Source organism: Agelaius phoeniceus, chromosome 10 (assembly GCF_051311805.1).
Source record: "Agelaius phoeniceus isolate bAgePho1 chromosome 10, bAgePho1.hap1, whole genome shotgun sequence".
NCBI classification, from domain to species: domain Eukaryota; kingdom Metazoa; phylum Chordata; class Aves; order Passeriformes; family Icteridae; genus Agelaius; species Agelaius phoeniceus.
The window spans coordinates 20,028,304-20,050,354 of record NC_135274.1 but is presented as its reverse complement, the minus strand read 5'-3'; the positions used below and the strand labels follow the sequence as shown (position 1 = coordinate 20,050,354).

Below are 22,051 nucleotides of genomic sequence, written 5' to 3'. Positions count from 1 at the left end.
TGACACTGTGGCAGCTTCTATTGCATTTATTTGAAATACAAGCCTTTGTTGCAATGGTGACCTCCATAAGGTGTATTCTGTCCTAATCACTCAATTTTGCTCTATATCCTGGGTGAACCTGAGAGAGGTATCATTTTATCATTTCCTGCTATTTTCCTTGATCATGGGTTTAATTGGGTTTCTTTTCTCCCTCAGAACCTTACTGGTTCTCTTCCTCCTTCCCCCCCCCCCTCACTTCATGTGTATTTTACTGTGTGGTGTCTGCTTCTCTCACCTAACCAGGTGTATTAAAACCTCTGTCTGTTGCTTCTAACTCTTACATTTTGGCTATTTAATGTTGGCTTTGGAAGAATAATGATTTGCTCCAGGTTGATTCCATTTGTGTGACTCTTCTGAATTTAACAACTGCCTTGAAGTATAGTTGGTCTTTGGGCCAAAACAAGGATCCATTCAGGAAGCAGAAGGCTGGTGACAAAAATGCTGCTCTCACCAGGGCTCTGTCAGAAAATATGTTGAGGGTTTTTATCCCTTGTCCCTAACTCTACAGGTGTGACTGAGTTTTTGATGGTAACAGTTCTGAAAATCTGTGGTTGTCTCCTGTTTCAGGAATCTGAGGTCTTGAATTCTGCTCCATCTATGTCAGGAGTAGCACCTGGTTGTGATCAAAGGTTCAGATGAAGTTGATCCTGTGGAGAGGAGGTCAAACTTCTGTACTGTGCAGTATCTCTGAAATTGTCCTTTTTTTGGAAACCTTAAATGCTTCCAGGGTATCAGGTTGGCAGCAGATCCTTCTTTCATCTACTACTGCCAGTAAATTGCATCTCAGTTCCTGAGGAAGAATGGCACAAGTTTAAATGCAATGGAATGTCCAGTGTATTCCAGTTTTGATCTCCTGCATGTGAATGATGTGATGCTGGAACTTGTGGAAAGGTTATGACTGTCACCAGCCTCTTACAGAGGGTCACAGCAATGATTATAAATACCAGATGCCCCCTAAATAAAAATGCCTTTAGGCACATCCAGCCTTGTCCTTCGTAGAAGTGATAAGTGCTTCTAAAAATGCCAGGCAGCTTAACTATTCCACTTGATAAGGTTTTCAGCATCTGGCTACACTTGCCTATTCTTTTTGCCTCTCTTCAGCTGCAGTGGCAACCAGCCAGGCCCTAATGGCTGAATGCACAGGCAGACAATTTCAGGCTGAGATGTGTGGGTGTAGTGAACCAGTGTTGTTGACATAGCAGTCATGGTCTGAAGGTTTCCCGTAGCTCATGTTTTGCATACAAATAAAAGTTCACTGCTCAGGGCCAGGCTATCTGAGGGAAGAAACATGAAGATAAGTTTTAAAGACTATTGGAAACCTCTGTGGATAGAAGGAATCTAAACTGTATGGCATGCTGTTTATGCATTTGTCCCTGTCTGGTCAAGGCCATTTTGGTTTCAAGACCCTTTCCTGGTTGCCTGAGCTTCTGATTGTGATGCCTGTACAGGTCACAGGCCTGTGAACTTGTTTGGACAGTGTAGCTTGGACTACTTAGGGAAATTTGTGCTTCCCAGAGAGGGAGAGCTGTGTCAGAAATAGAAAAGTTCCTCTCTGATCTTCATTACTGTCAAAATGGAATTGCAGTCAATTCTTGTGCAATTCTTAACACTGGTAGGTATAATGCTGAATTTAGAAAAATATCCTGTATTTAATTTTTCTATTACACTCTTTGGCAGCATGGACATGTCTTTATTGTTTGGGCTGCTGTGCAAAGTAATGAGAGCATCATTGGTTGTGTAGGCTGTAAATCAGGGTTAACAAAGGTAGTTGCTAGTGACTGGAATCCTGTGAGGTCTTTAATCCATGTTCTACTACAAGGAACTGGGAATACCTTGTCTGAGTCAGCTTTATGTGCTCACTCATGTTGGGGTGTGAGTGAGTTAGACAGGTTGTACTTGTGTAAAAATCCTGAGTGCCCATGACAAGTGTAGAGAGGCTTATGGGTGCACTGGAGAGCTGCAGCTCTGGCAGTTGTATATTTTCTTGTCCTGACTCTGCTTCTGTAAATGCATTCATGGTTCCTTTGTCTTTTTTGGGGAAAGAATTGATAAACATACCTGAGGCAGGAACTCTTTGCAGAATTTATTGAGGATGCAGAATTGGCCATTGTGTGTTAAGTTTGTATCATTTGAGCTGTTGCCCTGCAAATACAGCATAACCTCTGCTCTTCACAGTGGCTTCCTGTTCATCTGTTTCTCGTGCTTGATCAATGCTTTCATTATCTTGAAATCCAATTTGGCCATGTTTCTTTTGCCATCATTTTGACCTCTGCCAGAAGTCGAGGTTTATACATCTTCTTCTAGGATTTGCCTGATTTGATTAAAAGGTGCAGGAGCCGGTGGTACTCTCATTTCACATGTTGCCTAAAAATGACAGATGAAAGGGCTGAGGCATTAGTGTAAAATGGAAATTGTGCTCTTAAGCTGTTGTTACTGACTAGATGCTGATATTCTTTCCTTAATTCTACATTTCTGCTGTTGCTAATTTGAAGCCTTGTTTCAGCATCTCAATTAATTCTCAATGTAATGATTTTTATCATTTAATAATAAAGCTGCAAGAGAGCATTTACAGTTCTCCCCAGTAACCAGAGCCGCTGTCCTATCTTGGAAAGCATTTTAGATGAACTGTGGCCAGAAGCCAGCATTCTGGAAAGAGAGTGCCCTGGTTGTGAAATCACTTGCAGTGTTTGCTCAAAGCCCCATCCAGCCTGGCCTTTGAACTCTTCCAAGGATGGGGGATCTATTTTGATATCTCAAAATGTCTTGAAATAACATGAAAAAAAAGTTTTATTCCTTACTGATGCTTTGCTTTTCTACTGAATTTTGTCTCTGGGCATCTCACTCAATTATTCCTTTATGATTTAGCTCAAAACTAGATTAATTATGTCTTTATTCTTTTCTTTTTGGAAATAAGTTTATTTGGAAGACTGGCAACTGTTGCTACAAGGTTTTGTTCTTAACATTCTGTATTCACAAATAAATTCCATTTTTTAAATTTATTTCCAGACTGCTGATGCAGTAAAAAAGGCCAGAAGTTACTTGGAATTTGTGGAGGATTTTATTCAAGTTCCCAGAAATCTTGTTGGTATGTAATACTGCTGAAACTTGAAAAGTTGGGAAAAGGGAGCCTAATCATAACTTTGCAGAGAGGATTTAGGTGCCAGTACAATATTTGATTTCTCCATTTAAGTAGAAAGTGATTAATCTTTTAAAACTATATGTATCTGAATAATTATGAAATTGGATAGATTTCTGCTGCATAATACTTTGTCAGGATTTTAGCACTTAAGCTGACTTGATTGCAGACTTGTACCACGTAATTTAATGGTAATATTTGAAGTTTAGATTCTAGTGAAAAAACATGCTCTACTAAATTGGCTTCTTAAAAGTGCTGAAGCAAAAGTCCCAGGTTTAATCTGGGAATACTCATCTGGGTTGCAAGAATGACAGAAGATAGTTTCTCTGTACTGCTCCCTCCTGGGCTGAGGTTTGTCACAGGTGGTGGTTGGATGCTGGTGAGCTCCTGTATAAATCAGCAGTGCTCATAGGTCTCAGCCTCAGTCTCAAAATTGACATTTTTCCATGTTGCAGCTTTCTGAAGGTGTAGCACAGTCTGGTAGGTTCTGTACTGAAAACCACCTGAAGGTGTGAGGTTAATTGTGTTCCACTTGAAGACACAAACCTCTTCCCCTAGTCTGGTCTTCACAGGGAACTTCTTTCCTCTTCCCTCATTCTCCTTCCTTTATCCTGCTTTATACTCAAGTCTGGCAGCTTCCTCCTCCCCATGCCCAGCTTGTGGGCAGTGTGGGCATAGAGGCAGTGTTAAAGTTGGAGTTGTTCTACCTGATTGAACAGCTTGGATTATCCAGAGAAGTTATAACCCAGGCTTTAACGTGCTGTGGTTTGGGGCTTGGAGCCTGCATATTATAGACAATGTTGTTTAAATAATTCATGTGCAAACTCCCATAACTTAGACTTTCAAGGTTTTAGAACTTGACCAGAAACTCTTGTGCCATTTTACTCTTGGTTTGGTTCTGTTGGAAACCTGTGTGCAGTGGTGGTCTTCATCACTGCTTGTCATTCTGCATTTAGAGAGAGTTTAATTTTAAAATTTTTTACCCATTTTTTCTGACATAGCATGGGGTATTCTTTGGGGATTTTATGTATAAAGTACCAATAAACGTGTTAAAATACTTTGACTTTGGGTGCAAAATTAACCATTCTTGCCCTCTGAAGGAAAAGTTATTGGAAAAAATGGAAAAGTGATTCAGGAGATTGTAGACAAGTCTGGAGTCGTCAGGGTGAGAATTGAAGGAGACAATGAAAATAAGCTTCCCCGTGAAGATGTAAGTACTTCATTCTTTCCTGCTGTGATTAGGTTTATTTTCAAACCCAGTTTATTTCAAAACCTGTGGATATAGAGAGCATTAGTTCTAAACTGGCATCTTGCAGTAGATTGAAGTAAGAGGTTGTGGTTTTTTTGCTCTTTCTCCTATGTATACTTGGGCTATATAACTAATTTGGGATTGTTAGTATTAAAAGTGTTCACATATTTTAAATAGATAAGAAGAAAAGGGAAAAATCTTGTCAAGGTGCTTGTTCTTATAAAGTTGGTTTAAATAACCACCTTCTTGGTAATGTGTGGATGTTTCTATACACCTGTTGTGCTAAACACATCAGCACGTGTTGCATGAATATGAACGTGGGATGTGAGGTTACCTCAGCTCCAGAACAGGTTGTTGGGAAAGCTGGACAGTCTGAAGCCATTGCTATCATCCCAGCCTGAGCTATTTCTAGATGTCTCTGCAACCAAAGGCTCAGTTGCTGCCTTTGTTTAGCTCACTTTGGTAATTTAAAACTGATCTCTTTATATCATTTAAACAGAAAGCATTATTTCAATGATAATGTTCTCCCTGATAAAAAGCTTTGATACTTTGTTCCTGTAGGGAATGGTACCATTTGTATTTGTTGGTACTAAAGAAAGCATTGGGAATGTCCAAGTTCTGTTGGAATATCACATCGCATATCTAAAGGTGAGTGAGTGTGTTTTGGGAGAGAGAATCTTCAGAGGAAACTTGGGTTGAAGTACTTTTGAGTAACTTTGGTGGGATTTGCAGTTGTTAAGCTGTTCCTCTGTATATCAGGATTTAAAGCTTGGTGCCTTGAGCCCACCCTTGCCCATGGGTATCATGGGCCTGTTAACACCTTGTCATGGTTACTTAGTGCTGTTGGGGTTCAAAGAATCAGACTATAAAGAGCAGGGCTTTAAGGGACATTTGGGAACTAACACAGAATTTTTTGTCTGTGTTTGAGTTCTGCTGTTCTCAGGTTAATGCTCTGTTGGGGAAGGATGGAATTTCTAATAGAACACAGTAATACAATGTGGTATTAGAACAATTATCTATTAGGTTGAGTTGCTTTGTGATGTTAATAGAGCTTATGAGTTTGAATTGTGTTCCCTCATCAGTTTGCTTATTTATTTTTCCTAAATTTTACTGGAAAAATTTGCTGAACTGCAATTGAGAAAGGTAGTAATAGTCTTAAAGCCAAGTTTCCTGCATAGTGGTGAAAGTTTTTAGATCTTTTCCAAAACTCAGAGATAACTCATCTTCAATTTCATTATTTGTAGTCACCTCCCAGATGTAGTCACACCAGGTGGTGTTAATTCTCCCGGGAATAATAATTCTCACAGGAATGATTATTTTCAATATTCCTGGGTGGGGATGGTGTTTTGTGAGGGACATTTGTCAGCACTCCTTTCCGTGGTTTTTGTTTCCTTGTACGTAGGAGGTAGAACAACTACGACTGGAAAGGCTCCAGATCGATGAGCAGCTGCGGCAGATCGGGATGGGCTTCAGGCCCTCGTCTGCTCGGGTTCCCGAGAAGGAGAAGGGTTACACCACTGACGAGAGCACCCTCTCCTCTGTGCAAGGCTCCAGGTCCTACAGCGGCCGGGGCCGGGGCCGCAGGGGCCCCAATTACACCTCTGGCTACGGTGAGTGCCCTTGGGCAACCTTGGAACCCAGAACTGTCTCTGGATTTCTTTGTGTTCAGTGTACTTGGGTGAAGATAGGGTTGGAAATACAGAATTGCTGTTTTATTTTGTTCATAGCTCAAAACTCCTCGTTAGAATTGTAGTCTTGAAGCTAAGTTTAAAACTGAAGAAATTACCAAACTGAGCGCTGGAAACACCTTGTCCTTGTGTGCTAGTTACTTAGTAAGTGACATCACAAAAGCTGGGAAGAGAGCTAGAGATGCTTTTCGGGAGACACAAATTTTTTTAAAAAATCTGAGATAAGCATTAGCTGTTTTGATTGAGAAGGAGAAAAAGTGCTTGTCTGTGATCATGGCCATCTTACAGCATATTTCTGAAAAGTGAACCAAAATAATGTAAAATGGAGACAGCACAAAATCCTGTTGGTTTTTTAATTTGGTCAGGAACTTACTGGATTTCTTTTAAGGTGAGGTATTCTGATGCATTTCTCAATTAAAAAGCACTGTTCAGTTCCTGACAGGTGTGCACATCCCCAGCTTGTCCAAATGGAGACACTGCATTTCTATATAGACATGTTTCACAAAGAAGAGCAATGTTATTTTTTCAATACAGTAAATTACTCTGGATATCTACATGTAGCTCATTTCTGTTAAAAAGTCAGACACATTTTGGGTTTTACAGTCTGTCCCTGGCTATAGCTTCCTGGATCGTGCCAAGTTTAGTTGTGCTGTTTCTGATGATGATGTTTGTAACTTCATTTTTTTATTATTTCCCAGTGAGCTGACTGAACTGTAAGGAAACTTATTCACTTTGTGAACTCCAGATCACACACTGTGATTTGGAAAACTTAAAGTATTTTTTTTCTCCCAAAATGGCAAGAATCACATTTAAGCCATATGGGTCTAAAACTTTATATTCTAGACTGGGTAGTAGGGGGATTTCCTGGATACCTAAAATGAAGAGTAGGTGTTGGGTTTTCAGGTAGTAAAAATCTGGGTTTGGGTACTCGGTACTACACCGATGATGGTGTTAGAGATGCTGTTTGATATAAACAGTGAAATTGTTCAAGCAGCATTACAGCATCCAGAAGGGGTTGCTTAGCAACAGCCATCGGCTATAAGGTGGCAAAGTTGTCCTTGGGAATTTCAGAGAAGTTGCCTAGAAACTGCACCAAATGCCTGCAGTGTGTAGACAAAGAGAGGAAACACTGCTAAATCCTTGGTTTATCTGTGTACAGAAATTACAGAAATTTCAGCCATTATTTTACATGTTAGTACAAACAAACTTAAATTGAGAATTGTCCTTAAGTAACTTCTGATCTATATTTTATGTGTTCATATATTTTTATATATGAGTGTATATATAAATACTAAAATATATCTATGATTGTATACCTGTGTGTGTATTCATACTTTAATATATATTTGTTTATGCATTATATTGTTTGTTAAAATAACATACATATATAACCAGCCATGCTGGCTTGGAATAGTTCTGTGAGGATATGAAACCAGAATGTAATCCCCAAATTCATATTAATTTCCTGTTTTCTTTTCCTTCTCATACAAGGTACAAACTCTGAGCTCTCTAATCCCTCTGAAACAGAATCTGAGAGAAAAGATGAACTTAGTGACTGGTCCTTGGCAGGAGAAGATGACAGGGAGAGCAGGCACCAACGTGACAACAGGCGACGTCCTGGGGGACGAGGACGTAGCGTGTCTGGAGGTCGTGGGCGCGGGGGACCTCGTGGTGGAAAGTCATCCATTAGCTCTGGTACCGTGTTCCAAATGGGCTTTGAGATTTTATTCCTGGCAATTTTCCGTATAACCTTTTACTCTTTTAAAATACTCCATTCTTACATTATGATCTTAACACCTTGGGATTTCAATGCAGTTGTGTGGTAGCTGTATCATACAGAGTGTTTTTAGATTTTTGCTTATTTTCACAGTTCACAGTGATCCTAATTTCCTTCCATTACTGCTCACACATAATAATGTTATTAGTAAAGTCAGTAAATCTTTGGCACGTTGCCTATGGCTGCCTTCTGAGGTAAGCTCATGTTTAGATACAGAATGAAAGAAGAAATCATTGATTGGAAATTAGGTTTTATCAGAATGTGTGCTAATACAACACTGTAAGTGTCAGAAGTACCACACACCCACAAAGTGTAAGGTGTGTTTTATATACTTAGCAGTTTTGAGTAAAAGGTCTCTAAATGGCACCTTGGAAATCTTTGTGGTTAAATAGTGCAAGGGCAGATTGGGCTGTTGTGCCCCAGACAGTTACTGTTGGGTTAGAGGCAGAGGATCCAGTTTGAGATCAAACACTTCAGCTCTGTGTGTTACACCTTGCCTTAAGGTTGCTTTGTAGTTCGAAACTTTCAGCCACAGCTGTAAGTCAGCCTGAAAATGGTTACACATCTCTACAATATCTTAGGTGGACACTTTCTGTTTGTTTAGTGCTTAAAGACCCGGACAGCAACCCCTACAGCCTGCTGGATAACACGGAGTCAGACCAGACCGTGGACACGGACGCCAGCGAGTCCCACCACAGCAGCAACCGCCGCAGGAGGTCCCGCCGGCGAAGGACTGATGAAGATGCTGTTCTTATGGATGGGATGACAGAGTCTGATACAGCTTCTGTTAATGAGAATGGTTTAGGTATGTAAATGGTTGGATGGTAGTCCCAGAGCAAGCTAAGAAATAAATGTGTTGTCCCTGTAAGTGTAGTGAAGCCCTTGTTTGTTTTTGTAAGTGACAAATCGTTGTTCTGTTCAAGGTTGCTGTCTGATTAAAGAAAGACTCCCTCCGTGGCAGTGCCATGGAATCTTCTGTTTACTGAGCTCCACTAGCCTTTTCATGTGCCTTTTTTTGTAAAAACTGTCTGATGGAGACACCAAAGACTTGACTTGTTGTTTCCCATTGCACTGCTGCTTTGATAGAAACAGTACTGTCAGATCAATGTTCTGTTTTGTCCTTGGTAACCTCAGTCTTGGTGTGGGAAAGCTCCTTAAGTAGCTGTTAATTTGTCCCTACCCAGCTTCTACTTAAGAACTTTCCTTCAGTAAATTCTCTCGGTACTCACTGGGACGAGAATACAATTGTTGCTTAATGTAGAAAAAAAAATTCTGGGTTATGTTGCTAAAATTTGACGTATGGTTACTTAATAAATGAAATCTGAGGTCATTAAGCCCGTGCCTAAATGTTTTAATGAACCAAGAACAAAAAGTGAAATCTAGCTTTTGTGTTACTGTGTATGCTTTCAGTATAAAATTTTCTTTTAGCTTTTCTGTCTTACTTAGTCTCTGTCTTTAACAGAAGCCATTTTAATTGCCCCATGCTGAAACTGCTGAAGAATTTATTTATTTCATGATCAGAAATAGTTCATTATAAACTTTGCAATTGCAGATGATAGTGACAAAAAACCCCAGCGACGCAATCGTAGCCGCAGGCGTCGCTTCAGGGGTCAGGCAGAAGATAGACAGCCAGGTAATTCGAGTGGAGCTGTGGGTAATCTCAGGTCAAAAGCATGAGAGAATGTTGTGTCTGCTGTTTTACATAGAGCTGCATAATACCAAAAGGTTACTCAATAACTAATAAGACTACTAGATAAAGATGAAAGACATTTCTTCTACTAGGAAAACTTCTAAAATCTGTCTAATGACACTAATTGATGTCTAACTTTTGCTTGGACATACGAGTTACGCTTCTGATCCAGTTCTCACTGAAGTCAATGGCCAAAGGGCTGTTGAGTTCTGTGGTCCAGGATCACGACAAACATGAAGGTTCATGGTCTGCACTCACTGCATCTGTGCGCTTGCACTGACTGGGACACAACCTTTTCAGCACTGGCTGAGCAGCAGTGTTGGAGGGGCAGGGTGTGGGTCCTGGCAGAGCTCAGTGAGGGAACTCAGGTGGGGTTTGCCAGCCCCACACCTGCATCACACTGCTGCTCTCAGTCCTTGGCTGTTGGGAATAGTTTAAGTCATCTGCAAATTGAGGGTGGGAAGGAGGAGGAATTTAAGTGAAATTGCATGTTTCCAATTTTTTGTTGTTGTGGCTTGTTGCATTTCTTTTGTGTGTACTAACACTTGAAATGTTAAAGGTGAACTGGCTAATGATCAATACAATGCCCTGTTTAGAAAATGCTTGTACATACATGGCGCAGGGTAGTAACAGAAGGTCTTCTAGATTGACAGGTTCAAAATTTCACCCATATTTGTCTTCTACTTGTATCTGTGGTGCTCATGCAACATTTGATTAAGAAGAAAAAAGTTGTTCTATTGTGCTAAAACTTGGGGGAAGGAAAAAATCAAACACCCCACCCTCCTAAAAAATTTCAAACCCACACATTTCTTCTCAACATTTCAGTTTTCATAGCAGTGATTTGTAAAGGGGCAGAAAAAGTGAAAAGGATTTCAGCTTTTACATCTAAGAAACATATCTCAGCCAGCAGTGTGAAGGAATGTTAGTCATTTCTAGAAAACCATGGGAATTCTTTTAAATCTTAAGTATTCTAAGTACATAACAAAAATTCCCAAACAAGATTTCTCTGATATCTTTGGTAAAATGCTCTAATAATTTAAAGTCTTCATAAATACTGAGTAAGTGTGAGTGAAATTAAGACAGAAGGAACTTTTCCCTCCTTCCCCCCCCAATGCCAACTACTGTATTTCAGTCACTTAGCTGTATCATTTAATTTACATTGCTGTATGTTATGGTGCCTCTAATATTCATAGAGGAATATTAAGAATGCACTGTGTGCATGAAACACACTTCTGTTTACTAATATTAGAGGCATTGGGTTCAAAACCTCATTTTAAAGAAAAAGTACTTGTGCAGTATCTCTGGCCTTCACAGTTCAGGAAGGACCCAGTTGTAAGAAGTCCAGTTACTGTAACAGAAAGTTCATCTGTTGTAGTTCCCAGTCTAATTTGGATTTCATGCACAGTCATTCCTAAATCCAGAAAATTAGCTCACCTAAATACCTGTTACACTAAATACAAATGACTGTGCAGTTCAATAGGTCATGCTTGCCAGCCCTAATGTGCTGTAGCTCATCAGAGATGCAGGTGTATGTTTCAAGTTGCAGTACTCTTTATTCTAAGGGTAGAACTGAGGCTTGGTGTGGTTACAGGAGGGCAGGATCAGACAAAGCCAGGCTCCAGAACGTGTGTTGAGGTGGTGAGGAGAGGTCAGAGAAGCCCTGGCTGTCCCAGTGAGTGCAGCTGTACTGGCACAGGCACAGCTGGGCTGGCTCCGGCAGCACTGCCTGCGTCCACACACCCCGCAGCAGCCAGGGCACAGAGCTGATGGCACAGTGCTGGTGGCACTATTAGTACCTCAAGGAGGGCCAGTTCCCTCCTCAGTCACTTTGTGATGTACCAGAGATTTGATGCCACATCATCTTAAGTGATTTCAGGCTCTGACCCACCCCAGTGTCTTCATTTCATTTAATTAGTGAAATTCTTCACTACTCAGTTATTAAAACCCCAGTGACACACACACAGTCTGTAGTTCAAAGAGCTGCAGCCAAATCTCTTCAAACTTAGTACAGAAAGCCCTTCTCCAATAAATTCTGAATTGGACCAAAATTGGTTTTATTAAGAGTCCACCTTCAGATCATTGTTACCACCGATTTTAGTGAAAATTGTTTTTAACAACAGAAACAAATTGATCCTTGCTGTATGGTTGATAACCTGTAAGTGTGAAGGCCTTTTGTGAGATGTCTCCCAGTTAGAGCATAACTTGTGCAGAAAAGATATGAAGGTTCATGCTGAATTGACTGCTGATGTGAGCATCACTGTGATTTTTTTCCTTGAACAGTAACAGTAGCTGATTATATATCACGAGCTGAATCTCAAAGTAGACAGAGAAACCCTCCAAAGGAGACAGTAGCCAAAACCAAGAAAGAAACGGTAAGATTTTTTTAATATGCATTTCCTTTTTTCTCCTCCCTTGCAGCAGAACAGTAAAGGCATGAAGGGTTCAGTTAGCTCACCCTCATTTGACTACAAGTGCATTTGATTTCAAGAACAAATCATTAAAAGCAAAAACGGCCCAGAGCAAACAGAACTGACAATGATTTGTTGTCTGTTGTTGCAGATTTTAGGGACCAAATTAAGTCTGTACACATTTAAAATATTATATTTAGCAATGTTGCATTATGTAATAAAATGTGAAAATTGCCCATGGTACGTCTTGAGAACTATTCCTTAAAACACATTAGGGATAGAGGATACTATGTGGCATTTTTAGTGACTTGTATAAACTATTTTAGAAGGAATTAATTTTACAAAGATTGTATTGTATTGATCCTTTTTCCTTAAAGGATCAGAGTGGCATTACATTATCCTGAAAAATAATCAGAACTGAATAAAGCAGAATTTCTTTACCTCTGAAATGCCAATGTATTGCCACAAGTTATGTAAGAAAGATCCATTAGCAAAATGTCATCTTGCTATAGACTTCAAAAGGGGTGTAAAGCTCAGTTTTTCAGTAAACTCCTTTGTGGGCTTAGACAAATAGAAATAAATAAGCATTCTGGGTGTGCTGGGGGTGTGCAGTGCTGGGGTTACATTGGCATGTTTTCCTCAAAGTGGCAGATGCAGAAATACACCATAAACCACAAGGTGAGTGATCAGATGCTTTAAGTGACAGGATACAGGCACAGACAGACAAGAGATGTTCCCTCTTGCAGAGCTGCTGTGTGAGCCAGAGGGAAACTGAGATTACACTCTGCATTGTTACGTTTTTAATACTCCCCTCTTCTTGTTTTTGCAAGGCAAAAGATGCGATTGATGAGAACAGCCCTTCTGAAAAGGCAGTGAATGGTCCTGCCACCACCTCTGGGGATGAGCCTTCTAAACTACAGCACAGCCCTGATGAAAAGAAAGTCACTGTTCAGGAGGATGGAAATAATCAGGAAGAAGCAGTGCTGAATGGTGTTTCATAAACTGAAGTTCCTAGTTTACAGTTCTTTTACATTACATTTAAAATAGTGCTTGTATAAGCTTGCCAAAGATAGAATATGGATCGCCAGTCTTGACACCGCACTTTCAGTTCCTCCATTTTGGAATACAGAAAGGGGAGGGATCCTGGAGAAATCATATGTTAAACATACTTTGACACCTACTGTGTTATAAATATATCATCAGATGTGCCTTGAGATAGTATATGTAACATTTAAATAAACAAAATTGCTGGCTATAGGAAATGTTATTTTGTTTTCAAAATACGGCAAAGATGTGAGGGGGATCCCTAACATAATACTCTTTATGAAAGCATTAGCTGCTTTTGTTACATTTTTAATAATATGCAACCACTTCTTCACCTGAGGAATACTAGAAAGAAATGCAGTCTAAAATATTTTGCACTGAAATGTAATTTCTCCATTAGTTTAGTCTGGAAACTGGTCTGTTTTAATACATGTTTTTTAAATGCTGTATGTAGAGGAAAAATCTGCAGACCACTGGAATGCATTTGTTAAATTCTCATAATCTGCAGGGATACTGGGTGACATTGGCAGTGACTGTTCTACATTGAGGCTTTGTTTGGTTTATTTATTAAACTGTACAGTATTTAAAAATCAAACATAGCTTTAGTTAACACTAAGCTGAATTAGTCATGTCCATTAAGACATAACCTGAACTACTGAAAAGATCAATTTCCAGAAAGTTTATTCTGTATAAACTACATATGTTAGTCCTTAGTAGAGTATTTTTATTTTTGTTTTTGGTTGTTTGATGTGCAATATGTTTTTTTTGTATGCTGGTAGTAAAAGAAAATAAACTTTGATCTTCCATCTGTTGACTGTTTCTATCAGAAATTTAAATTACTATTGACTTTAAGGTTTTCAAGCTGTTAACTAACAATGGAAACCTACTTGTGAGGCAGCTTGAACCTTGACCTCTTTTTCATAAGTTTCTAATCTGCTGATCTTTTGTTAAGGCAGTGGTGTCAAACACCAGTTAACAAGTCTAAAATCAGACTCCTTACCTTGGAGAATTGCATAACCTGACTAACATATATAGCTATTAATGCAGATGTACTGTTTGATCAGTTGAAGCATGGCACACCCCCACATCTTTCAGGTACATGAGCCAGAGCAGGGAAGCACAAAACAGCTGTGGAAAAGCATCTGGGTAGCAAGGAGGTGTAAGAAGTGAGAGCAAAGGGCAGTGTTTCAGTTGTACTGACTGAATGAAAAAATTGTCTTGCCTGATTTCGTCAGAAGGACAAAACCAAGAGTTCTAAACCAGCTGCTCTACCTGACAGAGCTACAGCCAAGCTGTCCCAAGCACTGATCTGTGTGTGCACTTTGTCATAGGACTCCAGTGCTGGACACTCAGCAACAGCATTCCCTCTGAGAGAACACACCCAGTTAAAAGCTGTAACTGAAGTGTGCACAAGTATCTCAGCTGCTGGGGCAGGCACAGGAGTGGAGAAGATTAAAAAAACGGAGTTATGTAATAAGTCAGTAGTGTTTGGCTGGGAAATACTTAAGTACAAGAACATTCTGCATTTGGCTTGGCCTGTGCTGACTCCAGAGCTCCAGCTGTCCTTCACCCTGCTCTAAATTCTGTAACAGAGCAAAATTACTGCCTTTCTGGGAAGGTTGTAATGTTAAGGATTACTGTGGTAATCCTTCCTGAACAGCCCAGAACTCATCCACAGCAATGCTGTGGCAGAGCAGGCAGCACTCCCAAGTCCAGGTTCTGGCAGTGGAAGCTTTCAGCCCACTGGGCATTAACTCCCAGAGCTGCTGTGCAGTTTTGCAGTGGCAGAAGCACTGGGATGATTCTTGGAGTATGACAGAGCTCCCTGGCCCCAGCTGAGATCCTCATAAGCCGTTGGGTGTGAAAAGCTCCACAGAGCACAAATCCAGCTCAGGTATCAGCAACTGATGTAAAGAGTTCCTGTTTCCTAATCATCATAAATACAAACCTCCATGTAAGCTCTATTGTAGTGTACAATAATGTATAAAACTACAGGACTCCTATTACAAATACGGAATTTATTAAATGCTATTAATACCTGTCAAAACTAAAAGTTACTAAAAAAATCTGGGGTGTTCCAGATCCATCAGTAACACTTAACCAACCTTGTTTTTAACAAGGCAAGGACAAGGGAGTACATTGTTTCCTGTACTTTATTTCTCCAGGCAGAGACAACCACAGATCTCGCCCAGTTCCTCCTGTCCAATAAATGCTCTTGGTTTTTCCACCCCCTTCCCAAACAGGTTCAGTGTGCTAATTTTAGCAGATGGAAGAGCAGCAGCGTGAACTTTAAGCAGGGCCAGTTCATCAGAAATTAGCTGACAGCACATGAGTCTACCTGTGCCTGGTAACACACACTGGCCACACCAAGTTACTGCTCTCAAGCACTGAAAACATTTGAGTGGCAGATTTTGCTGTTTAATAAAGAACAGCTATGAAAAAAATCTTTAAGCTTCACTCCCTCACATATTTCCAAAAAAAAAGTGACCAAGTGGGGAGTACCTCCCTGGATTTGTATTTCCAGCTTCATGTATATTAAGTCAAAGACTGACATTAGAACTTTTCTTAAGCCATTTATCAAAAATAATCATTTGCAGGGACAAACCCTCTGAATGAGTGATTTTCTTTCTCATTCATTTTTTAGCTTGGTCTTCTAGTAGATCCTTAGCTTCATTGATTTTGGCTGCTACATATGGAGATCCACCTAGAAGAAAAAGAACCTCAAATTAGATTAAAAAACCCAACATTTGTCTCCTGTGTTGACAATAATGCCATAGGATACTGGAAGAAAGAGTGTGGTCTTCTGTTTTCTGCCAGTTGTAGAACAAACTGGAGATGACTGAAGGCACCTGAGTTCAGTGTCAGACCACTCACTCCTGATAGGCTGCTTTTATTTTCCTGGAGTGTTTTTCCCCTCCAGTTTTAGCAGTCATGAATGAATTGGTCACCACTGACTTAGCACAGTTATGGTGAGTACAGAGGCACAGAACAGGTCTGCAGATAACCCTGCCCAGCTGAAGTGCTGCTGTACCAAGGGACCAGCTCAGTTTTCAAACAAGACAAAAAATTACGCAGGGAGACTAAGACAGAAGCCACAGTGAAATCCAACACTGTAAAGCCATAAGGGACAATGACTGTGTTGGTAGCATATATACCATTAATTGCACTATAATGTTTTACTTGAAGATTAATGTGTTTAGGTTATGTACAACACCAAATGCTATTTTTGGCTCCTGCATATGTTCAGTAAGGTTAATTTTTAAGGTAACTTTCACTTGATAATACCTATGAAAGGCATATCCCCATGGATTATTTTGGTGCATAGAAGTAAGGAATTTAACAGTCACTTTAAAGGAAGCCATTTTACCTTTTAAGCAATGATTAAGAAGTTAAATGTCAAACACCAACACATCATTCTGACTCACTGAACAGAATTTAGAATAGGTATAGATGCCCTGAGTTACTAGCTTTGAGCATAAGTAGATTCTGAGCCTTCAGAGAACCACTAACAGGAATATTTCATAATTTAATGTCTCCAGCAGCTGTGGAAGACTCAGTATTTGCCATTTATGGAGAAACCCTGAGGCATTCCCATGAACTCAAACTTTCAAGTGGCATATAAAACACACAAGGGTACTCTGGGTTTTCATCTAAACTTAAGGTGATTTTAAGTCTAATTTTAACAAATCATATTCTACTGTGGTATTCACAGATAGAGCAGCTAACAAACTGACCTGCTGAACCTGTCTGCTTGGCTCTAGAACATCCACACACAAATATGCTCTAGACCCACATGGATTAAGGCACCCTAAGATTTGTTTTCACTCAGTTTTCTGTGGGTTTTTTAGTAGTTGAGGTGGTTATGTATCACTGACTTCCTCCCTACACAATTCTATTCCCCTGTGTTAAAAACATGTATTAACTCATCAAAGTGGCTCAATTTCCTTACCTTTATCTGGATGATTCAGAAGCATGATCCGTCTATGAGCCTCTCTAATTTTATTTCTGTTGGCTGTAGGGCTTTGAAAGAGAGAGAAAAACTGACTTAAGGGATCCTCATGAAACTCCCCAGATCATCAGAAGGTGTCTGAGAACAAGTGAGCCCTCTGTCTTACCCATAAATTCTCTAGCTAACATGTATGTTTATCTTTTCCTACTACTGATCTGTAGTGTCTAAATCCTGGAGAGGCTTTCTAGGGCTTTTCCAAAGCACTGTTTGCTGACAAAGACATGCTACAGCAGTCTAATGGGGTGGGCGTCATCCACACAGTTAAAAAGAAACAGAATTATGCTGTAACTTTTTTTTTTTTTTTTTTTAACTTCTTAAAGGCTGTAAGACAAAAAAATTTGCTAGATTTATTAAGGTAAAAAACCTCCAGAACCCCAAAAAAATTCACAGTTGAAGACTGCCACCATGGACAGATCTACAACGTTCCAGAAGTGATGAATTTATTCCAGATCCAAGAATTTGGGTTTGCAGCACCTTCACACTGCATCCACCTGGAACTCCTCAGTGCTGACAGAAACCACAAGGTTACATCAGAATTGTGATCCTCACACCAAGTGAGGCCCAAGGCTCCCTGAAATGGCTTATTTGGACCACGAGTGGCTTTGGAATTCTGTTCACCTTTCACTTGTGATCAATTTCCTTTACCTCACTCCTAGTATTAAAGCTGCTTCTCGTTTAGTCATTTTGGGTTCAAATCCACCTCTGTAATAACCACCACTGAAGGCCTGAAAGAGAAAACTTATTAGTTTAAAACACACTAATTTCTAAGTATCAGTTAGAACAACTCATTATTGCTTTAGTAGCTGCTGAGCTTTTAGTCTGTAAAAATGGCAAAACTTCACTTGTCATAGGAAATTCAGTTGAATTAGAGCGCCATTATTCAAATTACTTAACCTTGCCCAAACAAGTTCTCTATTAGCCAGTCACCACCAGAATTGCTGCAATTAATTGTTGTTACTGACAAAACACAGGAGAAAATACACCAATGCTATAGAGAGACAACAGTCTGTAGTTATTTCACCAAGTAATGTTTAAATAAAAAAACTTACAGGCTTTGGTAGGTTGTGAAGGGCTTGTTTTACCTGTGGCTCCATGTGCTTCAAAGCTTTTACTGCATAGCGACCTTAAAGAGACCAGCGTTGACTGAGGTTAAATATAGCTCCTTGAACAAACATTCACCAATTCAGTGCAACTGGGAACTTGTGGAGTAGAGTGTGGAATAAACATTTTTGGGACATGCAATAGTAAGAGTTTTATATCTTTTGTTTCATTACAGCCATTAATACAGGCTCTCCCAAAAGAGCAGCTTTAATTAAACTACCTCGAGAGCAGCCCAGAGGCCCGGCTGGGTACCCCGGGCTGTGCGGGCACAGCTGGGCGCTCGGTGCCCGCCCGTCCCCCACACACCTGCGAATCCGGCTGCCGCTATGGCCAGGCCGACCGCCACCATCGTGCTGGCCTGCATGGGAACGAACACACACACACACACGGCGTTTGTTTACCGGAGGGCAGGGCAGCAGCCCCCGGCACAGCGGGGCGGACACGCCGCCGCCAGCCCGGCACGGCCCGGCGGGCGTGACACGCCCAGCTGCGGGCACGGCGAGGGCAGCGGGGCGAGACCCCCGAGCTGTGCAGGACGAGGGTATCCCGGCCCGGCGGCGCCGCGTTCACCGCGGGGGCTGCGGGGCCGACAGCGGAGCCAGCGGGCTCTGCGGGGCCCTCGCTCCGCGGCCGAGCCGAGCCGAGCCGAGCCGAGCCCGCGGGCCCCCGGGAGCCGCCGGGCCGGGCACAGGCAGCCCTCACTCACCATGTCCGCCCCGAGCGCGGCACAGCCCGGCCCGGCCCGCACCGACCGCCCGCCGCAAATCGCGGCCGCTGCCGTAAAGCGCGGGGCGGGAACGGCGCCGGGAACCGCCCCGGTAAAGGGCGGGGCCTGAGGGAACGGGGCGGGGACACGGGCTGAGGGGCGGGGACACGGGCTGAGGGGCGGGGACACGGGCTGAGGGGCGGGGACACGGGCTGAGGGGCGCGGACACGGTCTGAGGGGCGGGAACAGAGCCTGAGGGGCGGGAACAGAGCCTGAGGGGCGGGGACAGGGACAGAGGATGGGGACAGGCTGTGACAGGGGTTGCTCAGAGCTCAGAGTCACGGCGTTGTAAAAGTGACAGTACAGACCTCACTGTTAATGAAATCAAGCGATTTCGACCCTGATCCAGAGGCTTCTCGCACCCCAGATTCTCTTTTTCGCTTTTTCTTGAACTAAAAGTAGTTTTCAGTCCCTCCTGAGGTGAATATTGGTGTCCAGTTCTGGGCTCCTCGGTACAAGAAAGATAAGGAGTTATTGGAGAGGGTCCAGCAGAGGCACAAAGGTGGTTTGGGGTCTGGAGCATCTCTTGTGAGGAGAGACTGCAGGACTGGGCCTGGTTAGTCTGGAGAAGACGGACAGGGGATCTCATCAATTCATATAAATGTCTCCAAGAGGATGGTGCCAGGCTCTTTTCAGTGTTTCCCAGTGATGGCCATAAGCTAAAACACAAAGAGTTTCACCTCGACACAAGGAAAAGCTGATGCACAGTGCGGGACAGGCTGCCCTGGGAGGTCATGGCTCTCCCTCTCACCTGGACACGTTCCTGTACCACCTGCTCCAGGTGACCCTGCCTTGCTAGGGGGGTTGGACTGGATCATCTCCAGAGACAATTCTGTGATTCTCCCATTTTCCCCATTTTTTATGCCGGGGATGACCGCCCCATGTCCCCGTTCCTCCCTGCTGATGCGCTGCCCTCGGTGCCTGGCCTGGCTGGCACAGCTCTGCACGGTTGGGCACGGGCTGCCATTGCTGAGGATTGCCACAGAATGAGCAGCCTGCCATTGCAGGCAGGGCACTCGTGTTTGAATGTTATTAACAACATAGTGTGGTCTGTTCACAGCACAGTGTCGCATGCGGCACAGCAGTTGCGTGTCCGTGTGTCTGTCTGTGGCTCTGGTTTGAAGGTGCAGTTTTGGAAACTGCGTAACTCAGCAGGGAGACCATGCCAACCTCTAGCCCCTGACCCTTAGCGAAAGATTTTCTGCCATCCCTTGTGCTTGTAGAACTTGTCACTGACCTCGGGGACTCCCAGAGGACCCAGTGGCCAAAGCCAGCTGCCTTTTGGCTGCTAAAGGTCCAGGATTCACAAGCCCTCACACAAGCAGTTTGGTGTCACAGCTGACCATTGGCTAAGAAACTTGTAATTTTGCTGTCTCTTGCACTGGAAGGCAGAATTTTCCTTCCTTGGTGTTTATTTTTCTGTGAGTAATGAGTTCGCTTTGAACGTGTCCTAATTTTACTTTGAATTATTTTTCTCGCTAAAACTTCAAGTGCCTGATTTTATATCTCCTAAGGTAATGTTTGCCAATGCCTCCTGCCTCTTTCCTTCCCTGTCATTCTAGTAACACTACAAGGAAATAACCTGCTTTAAAAGGGATGGAAGAAAGGTTTTGGTCAAGGTTCTTGTCCTGTTGTACAAGTATTTCCTGAGGTGGAAGTTAAAGGAAACTTTTATATTTGAAAAATTATTTGAATCCATTCATGGCACTAGGCCCCCGACAGCCTGTAAGACATATTCAAATCTGGAAAGGGGAGCCAGCAAGCAGAAAACAACTAGATGATTTTCTGGGGAAAACAGGTCCCTTCAATTAAAGTAAAGGTGTACAGGTCTAATATGTAGAAGAGGATTTGGTTTTAAGATGGTTTCTTCTTTGTCCCTTTTCTAAAAAAAAAGGCCTTTCAAAAACCCCAAAACCACCAGAATGAAGAAAGAGGGTAATGACTTTACTAGGGTATGACTAGGATTTAATTTTTCATATCATCTGAACAAATAAGGTTTTTGCATGAGGTTTAATCCTTCCATCTTGAAAGAACCTGCTAGATCCAAATCTTGGTGACCTTCAGGAGAAAGTTATCTGAAAGGGAATTTTATTTTATTTCCTTTCTCTCTTTTCCCAGTCCCTGTTTAGAGGAACTGGTAGCTCTGCTGGTAAAGGGGCTTTTGCAAATTTATACTTCAATGTTCTTTCTGAAGATGTTCTTTCTGTTCTGTAGATGTTCTTTCTGTAGTGAAATTTCTCATTTTTAGAGGGAAAGGACAAATGTAATGAAATGTGCAAACTGTGCTGGGAAGGAGGCTGATAATGTACCTTATTCTTTTCCTGTAAAAGCCCTTTAAAGAAAATCCAGAAAGGGAGATCTTGGGATCTTAAGCAAGCCTTAAGCAAGCTTGCTTAAGAGATTTTGTCTTTATTAAGGAGAAAGGAAAATTAGTGGGAAGAGCTGGCAAGAGTGGAGGTGGGATGGAGGAATTTGCATTATTGGTACATGTAATATACCAGCAACTGGACAAGACTCAGCCTAGGGGTGGAATAATTTGAGTTTTATTATTAGGTGAAACAATACAAGATATCAAGATGAAATGCCATAATTCCTTTAAAGCATGCTGTATATATTTTTACACTTAGACAACTCAAGCTTTGTTTCTTCCCTCAGTTGTGCCTCCCTCTCAGAGCTAAAGGAGAGCTAGATGTGTCCCAGCTTGGACATCATGGAGAGTGAAATCAAAGTTCTGTTTGCTTTGCCTGGTGAGTTCATTTTACAGCACTTTATTCCTCTGCATCTTCTATTGCTCAGCCTTGTGGTGGGGTAGGGAAGGTCATTCCCAGGGGAAAATTAATAACTTCTAATGGGCTTAAGTGAAACAGGTGCACTACAGTTCTTATCCACTCCGAAGAGTGTCTGTATTTGAAATCAGGAGGGAGGCAGAATTATTCAGTGTTTGAGAAATACACTCTCAGTTGGAGTATACAGCCTTTTACTTTGCCTGTGTTCCTAAACTGTTCCCTTTCTATTAGCCAGAGAAACCCTGAAGCTTTTGCAGTTTCTTCTGTCAAGTGTTTTACTGTACTGCTTTCTTCAGGTTTCCATTCTGGGGTTAAAATGCCTCATGATAGAAGATTGGTAGTGGAAGCTTTATCTTAC

The 22,051-nt window shown here is 41.7% G+C and overlaps 3 protein-coding genes across 5 annotated transcripts in view; 2 read left to right on the top strand and 1 right to left on the bottom strand.

Moving 5' to 3' along the window:
- FXR1 (FMR1 autosomal homolog 1) overlaps positions 1-13,837 on the top strand; it is a 32,002-nt gene extending 18,165 nt beyond the window's left edge. For 2 of the 3 annotated variants that reach the window (XM_054639009.2, XM_054639007.2), the window contains 9 exons: positions 3,046-3,124; positions 4,276-4,385; positions 4,986-5,072; positions 5,827-6,034; positions 7,604-7,807; positions 8,494-8,694; positions 9,442-9,522; positions 11,860-11,951; positions 12,818-13,837. In XM_054639009.2, the coding sequence (XP_054494984.1) occupies positions 3,046-3,124; positions 4,276-4,385; positions 4,986-5,072; positions 5,827-6,034; positions 7,604-7,807; positions 8,494-8,694; positions 9,442-9,522; positions 11,860-11,951; positions 12,818-12,988 (1,233 nt within the window). In that variant the 3' untranslated portion in view covers positions 12,989-13,837. The remainder of the gene's footprint in view (positions 1-3,045; positions 3,125-4,275; positions 4,386-4,985; positions 5,073-5,826; positions 6,035-7,603; positions 7,808-8,493; positions 8,695-9,441; positions 9,523-11,859; positions 11,952-12,817) is intronic. The other variant, XM_054639008.2, reaches the window with a different exon arrangement.
- Positions 13,838-15,029: 1,192 nt separating this feature from the next.
- Positions 15,030-18,977, bottom strand: DNAJC19 (DnaJ heat shock protein family (Hsp40) member C19). The gene is made up of 6 exons (XM_054639010.2): positions 18,848-18,977; positions 18,448-18,499; positions 18,090-18,163; positions 17,686-17,765; positions 16,981-17,051; positions 15,030-15,735 (listed from the first exon to the last, which is right to left on the bottom strand). Exons 1-6 carry the CDS (start codon positions 18,848-18,850, stop codon positions 15,665-15,667), a joined length of 351 nt encoding a protein of 116 aa, XP_054494985.1. The 5' UTR covers positions 18,851-18,977; the 3' UTR covers positions 15,030-15,664.
- Positions 18,978-21,568: 2,591 nt separating this feature from the next.
- LOC129124232 (uncharacterized) overlaps positions 21,569-22,051 on the top strand; it is a 261,789-nt gene continuing 261,306 nt past the window's right edge. Inside the window, exon 1 of the transcript XR_013183683.1 lies at positions 21,569-21,654. The gene's annotated coding sequence lies outside the window, so the exon portion shown is untranslated. The remainder of the gene's footprint in view (positions 21,655-22,051) is intronic.